We start from the raw sequence: 5,364 nt of genomic DNA, 5'->3' as shown, positions 1-5,364 counted from the left end.
ACTATTTATGTTGCGAGGAAATCATGATTTTCATTTTTTCCTCAAAAATCTCAAGAACGCATGCGTGATTGATTGTATAAGACTTATGAGTATACCATTTTCAGTATCAGTCGCCAAACGCTAAAATGGCCGAGGTCGTGAATGTTCCATTAAGTTTCACCTTATTTCGTGGGGACTTTTACGATTCTTTGTTAATCGAATATGATATTTTCCATATTCCTCAAGGACAACAAAACGCCATAAATGGCTTTGAAATTTAATCCTTCGCCCAAACGAAAATAAAGAACAAAATAAGGGCCTGAATTTGGGAATATATAACAAAATTGTGGTCTTAATTTGGGAGTATATAAAAAAAAATTTGAGAAAGAGAATATAGGATATTAAATTGATGTTATTAAGAACCATTTATAAAGGTTTTTACCAAATAAAGTAAATGTAAATAAACAGAATGAAAATAAATAAATTAGAAATAAATAATTTTTAACAAACAAAAATATGTTCCTTAATTTATTAATATACCAAATGCTAGCAAAAAAATACATGTATTAATAGTTTTATAAACAATTGTTTACTTTCTTGTTATTCACTTTTAAAAAAAATCTGATTTTTTTTTCATTATAATTATTTATTTAATCCATATTGGTTATTCCAGTTATAGCCAAGATAGCTATAAATGGCATCAGAACCTACCCTGTAGTTCATACCAAAACAGAATCTGAATCTCTCTCTCCCTCTCTCCTGTTTTTGACAAACAGAGCCTTTCGAGATCTATTTGCTTTGACTTTCATTCTCTATCTTGCTTGCATGGTTTAAAGATTTTTCTCGTCATTCGAAATCGAGGTAAAGTGTTCTTGCCGAATCTCTTCTTTCCTCACTAAATCTAATAAGAACGTTTCATAATACTCTGTTTTTTTGTGTAAAGCATAATACTCTGTTTTCATTATTGTTTATCTCTCGATGTTAGTTTGAGATCCCAAGAACACCCTTCTGGATTTGAATAATTTGTTCTTATTTTCCTCGTAAATTCAGGTAAAGTTTCTCAAAACCCTTTGTAGATTTAAGCTTAATTAAAACAAAAGTACAATGCTTGCTGTAATGAAAGTAGCTGAATCTACACGTTCTCTGCTTCCCATTTATTCGGAGAATTTTCTTTGTCCACAAAAAAAAAAAATCAAGATTTAACATAAATGTCTAAACTTTATTTCCGGATCGTGATTTAGATCTGTCTGATTTAAATGACCTTAAAGTTTGATTCACTTGGTCTCTAAAATAGAGAGGATGGGTGGTGACGCAGAGATCAAGCAACAATTAAAACCTAAATATCTTCCATCCGAAACAATAGAGAAGAAGCAACGCAATGTGAAAGGGAAGAGATTATGGCAGAAAGTGAAATATCAGTTGGTGGAGTATCACGCATTGCCTGCTTATCTGAGAGACAACGAGTACATCATTGGTCATTACAGATCCGAATGGCCTATCAAACAAATCCTTCTCAGCATCTTTACTATCCACAACGAGACCTTGAATGTTTGGACGTAAGTAATCAAATCCAATCAAAGCTTTCTTGATTTTTCCCTTTCTTAAGATCCAAGAAACATTGAATCTGTACGTGTGTGCATGGGATATGCAGGCACTTGATTGGTTTTTTCCTGTTTCTTGCGCTTACTATATACACAGCTACCAAAGTACCAAGCGTTGTGGATCTTCACTCACTTCAACACCGTTTACCTGATATCTTGAGGAAGACAGATCTTCACAAACTTCACACTGACCTCATGTCTCGCCTTCCTTCTAGTCCTTCTAAGTGGCATGTCATGGAGCTTCTCTATAACTGTCTGCCTGAAAGATTCTCTCATGGCAACTACACCGACATGTGTGTTCTTGTAAGAAGAAAAACACTCTTATCTTTGCTTATTAGGGTTTCAAACATGTTACGTAGTTCATATTGTTAAAGTAGATGAACTTCCAACCTAAAACTAATATAAGATAAATATATTGACTTATTTATTGTTATTATTATTTTTTTTTTCTTACATATTTATCTTATATATTATTTAGGTTCCTTTCCTATATTTTCAATTGTAGATGTTGGAGACTTTGTCTCTAATAATATCTTTCTCTTTGTGTTGAAGCACTCGGTGAAGGAAGATCTTGCAAACATGATAGCTCCTTTAATCTTCAGACCAATCACCAGATGGCCATTCTATGCATTTCTAGGCGGTGCAATGTTCTGTCTACTAGCAAGCAGCACGTGCCACCTCCTCTCGTGTCACTCAGAGCGAGTCGCTTACATAATGCTTAGGCTTGACTACGCAGGAATCGCAGCTCTAATCGCTACTTCCTTCTACCCTCCTGTCTACTACTCCTTCATGTGTGATCCTTTCTTCTGCAACCTCTACTTAGGTTTCATTACAATCTTAGGAATTGCCACCGTGCTTGTCTCTTTAGTACCGGTCTTCCAAACACCAGAGTTTCGTGTTGTGAGGGCCTCTCTATTCTTTGGAATGGGATTCTCTGGAGCAGCTCCCATCCTACACAAGCTGATCATCTTTTGGGACCAGCCTGAAGCGCTTCACACTACATGTTATGAGGTTTTGATGGGTTTGCTTTACGGGCTAGGAGCTTTGGTTTATGTGACTAGGATACCTGAGAGATGGATGCCTGGTAAATTTGATATAGCTGGACATAGCCATCAGTTGTTTCATGTTCTGGTGGTTGCTGGTGCCTTCACACATTATAGAGCAGGGCTTGTGTATCTCAAATGGAGAGATATTGAAGGATGTTGAATATTAAGATGGATATTTGAATCTTATTTTTTTGTAGCTTTGCCAAAAAGTTGGATTGTGTAAAAGTCTATGTGTAAGCAAATGTTTCTCTTATTTATATTCACAACGAGTACTGAACAGACAAAATCCAAAACATCCTCTCTTAACCTAATAAAACCAAATGGTACTATGTATCCAACTCTTTCCTTGGTTTCCAAGCTTCTTTGCTCAATGATTCAAGGAATCATTGAGCATATTCCTAAACCTAACCGCAGATGGTTCGCTCCATGCTTTACCATATATATAGTACTACCTCCACTAGGAACTAGGAAGGCAGAGAAGAAGTCGGTGAGTGGCAATGTTTTGGTCTCAGTCGCAACTCTATATTCTCCTTTTGTGAGTTTTTGGGTTATAATATCTACAAGATTGGTGGATACAACAATGCTTTTGCCCTCTTCTAGGGTGACCAAAACAACAATGGTTTTCTTGGATTATCGGTCTTACACAGGACCCGGGTATCCCTCTTATGATCGTTCATGATGGGAAATATATGTGCCTCTGTTTTCAAGTGTATAATAGAGATTATATAATGATGATGGACCATTACGATAGAAAATAGAAAACTATCATATAAGAAATTAAATGTTAGAAATTGGACAATTGGAAAAAAAAAATAGAAAACTTACAAAAGTGTGAGTGCTTGACATTATGAAAACTTTCAAGGACTACCGTTTAACAAAAGTATGGTATTTTTTTGAGTGCCTTTAATAATTAAGATTACAATAGCTTCAACTTTTCATTAATAATAAGTAATTGTTCTACATGTATCTGTGTTAAAACCTAAACGGGCGACTTTTTTTCCTCTCCCTCTTCCTCTCCCTCTTTCTGTCTTTCATTCATAGGTTTCTTTAACTGCTCTGTCGACATGGGTTTGTCTTTCATCCATCATCCGAAGAGGATGAAGAGAAGAATACCGCAGAAGATGGAGATTCCTAATGATGTGGTGATGGAGGAGATCCTTGCGAGATTGCCGGCAAAATCTCTGATGAGATTCAAGTGTGTCTCAAAGCTTTGGTCATCGCTTATCAGCTCAAGATATTTTTGTAACCGTTTTCTCACAGTTCCAACCCGACCTCGTCCTCGGATTTACATGTGTTTGCAGGATAACAATGACTTCAGAAACAATGTAACACTATCATTGGCTCCAGACACTACTAATCCTAATTGCTTTGTGGTTGACCACAATCTGACCAGCCCTCGGGTGGGAGGCTACGTTTTACAAAATCTTCGTGGCTTCATGTGCTACCCTTTTTTTAGAAAGCCGACGTTCTACAACCCTGCCACCCGACAACTAGTCACCATACCTGCCGCCTTCAAATCCCAAAACATCATACCAGCTCCTCCAGAAGAAGAAGCCTTCAAATCATACAATTACTATTTTGGATATGACTCAGTTATCGACCAGTACTATGTGCTCTGGTCAACTGGTGTCTACGTGAAACATTTGGGAGAGACAAAGTCAGAGCATCTGGTCTTTGTCCTAAAAGCTGGAGGAGAAGGTTCCTGGAAAAAGGCGTATCCAACTTCACCAGACTATCTTCCTCACATTCCGGCCAAAAGAGGAATGTGTATTGATGGGGTTATATATTACATGGGTTGGACTGGTACGTATAGTTTAGGGCTTGTGAGCTTCCACATTAGATCCGGAGACTTCAAAATGATCCAAGTACCTGGTAGGGACGGAGATGAGGTGTTTCTAAGGACGATGAAGAATGTGAGTCTTATAGAGTATGGTGGCAAAGTAACTATCATTGACCTAACCAATCTTAGGGAAAAGGGTATGCTGGATTTATGGGCTGTGGAAGATGCTGGGAACAAGAAGAGTTTTACAAGGAAAACTATGGTTTTGCAGTCTTCTCAGCTACCTTTGGTTATTAATAACAAAACTATATACACCATGAAAGGTACAACTGACAATAACAAGGTTTTCTTTATACCAGAGGATATGTTTTCTCCCTTTCACATTCTCTGTTATGACCTTCGAAGCAATGATATGACAAAGATCGAAATAAAAGGAATACCGGACCACTGGTTTAATATTGATAGATCGACCATTAACGTGATGTTGATGGATCAGAGTGAGGATCTCGTGTCCTTGGAGACTTGAATTAGTTGTTATACTTTTACCTCTCTAATGCGTTTTTTTTTGTTTTCTTTTGTGTGTTAGATTAAAAACACTTATGTTATTATTAACAGCTGGTTTTATAATATGATATTTTTATAGAGTTTAATCGTGTGTTCTTGTATTGGTATCAATTAAGCACGCATTCTCGTTCGCGTTGTTGTTAGTTAAAGATGGTCTTTTAAAACCGTACGTACGTATAATTGCCTTTCTTGTTATGATGTGGTATCCATAGTATTACTTCTTATACTTGTTTTGGCTTCATAGTATTACTAGTTTTCCCGCCAAAACAGAGAAATCGGATTTTTCCGTCAAAACCGAGAAATCTAGTTTTCTCGCCAAAATCGGAAAATCGAATTTTCCGCTAAAACCGTAAAATCGCCAAAACCGTAAAATCAAGTTTTCTTGCCAAAACTG

At 36.7% G+C, this 5,364-nt stretch overlaps 2 protein-coding genes across 4 annotated transcripts; both read left to right on the top strand.

Annotated features, from left to right (window-relative positions):
* The first annotated feature begins 685 nt into the window (after positions 1-685).
* On the top strand, positions 686-2,883 carry LOC108848363 (heptahelical transmembrane protein 4). 3 transcript variants are annotated; one of them, XM_018621704.2, is made up of 5 exons: positions 686-840; positions 965-1,029; positions 1,274-1,535; positions 1,631-1,883; positions 2,133-2,883. In XM_018621704.2, exons 3-5 carry the CDS (start codon positions 1,279-1,281, stop codon positions 2,784-2,786), a joined length of 1,164 nt encoding a protein of 387 aa, XP_018477206.2. In that variant the 5' UTR covers positions 686-840; positions 965-1,029; positions 1,274-1,278; the 3' UTR covers positions 2,787-2,883. The 3 variants fall into 3 exon arrangements, with proteins under 3 accessions (XP_018477206.2, XP_018477208.2, XP_018477207.2); XM_018621706.2 differs by lacking the exon at positions 965-1,029 and having other exon boundaries at positions 693-840; XM_018621705.2 differs by lacking the exon at positions 686-840 and having other exon boundaries at positions 854-1,029.
* Positions 2,884-3,662: 779 nt separating this feature from the next.
* Positions 3,663-5,019, top strand: LOC130500904 (F-box protein At2g40910-like). Its single transcript, XM_056995827.1, has one exon. The coding sequence runs from the start codon at positions 3,691-3,693 to the stop codon at positions 4,930-4,932; it is 1,242 nt and encodes a 413-aa protein (XP_056851807.1). The 5' UTR covers positions 3,663-3,690; the 3' UTR covers positions 4,933-5,019.
* Positions 5,020-5,364: the final 345 nt, after the last annotated feature.

The sequence above is a fragment of the Raphanus sativus genome, unplaced genomic scaffold (genome assembly GCF_000801105.2).
Source record: "Raphanus sativus cultivar WK10039 unplaced genomic scaffold, ASM80110v3 Scaffold0057, whole genome shotgun sequence".
Classification (NCBI taxonomy): Eukaryota; Viridiplantae; Streptophyta; class Magnoliopsida; order Brassicales; family Brassicaceae; genus Raphanus; species Raphanus sativus.
The sequence above is the reverse complement of the archived record's forward strand: the minus strand, read 5'-3'. Positions and strand labels throughout refer to the sequence as shown.

Bases quoted from the DNA above. Each gene is read 5' to 3' on its own strand.
- LOC108848363 (XM_018621704.2), top strand. From the start codon at position 1,279: ATGGGTGGTGACGCAGAGATCAAGCAACAATTAAAACCTAAATATCTT. The intron at 1,536-1,630 runs GTAAGTAATCAA...TGGGATATGCAG, and splicing joins GAGACCTTGAATGTTTGGAC to GCACTTGATTGGTTTTTTCC. The intron at 1,884-2,132 runs GTAAGAAGAAAA...TTTGTGTTGAAG, and splicing joins ACACCGACATGTGTGTTCTT to CACTCGGTGAAGGAAGATCT.
- LOC130500904 (XM_056995827.1), top strand. From the start codon at position 3,691: ATGGGTTTGTCTTTCATCCATCATCCGAAGAGGATGAAGAGAAGAATA.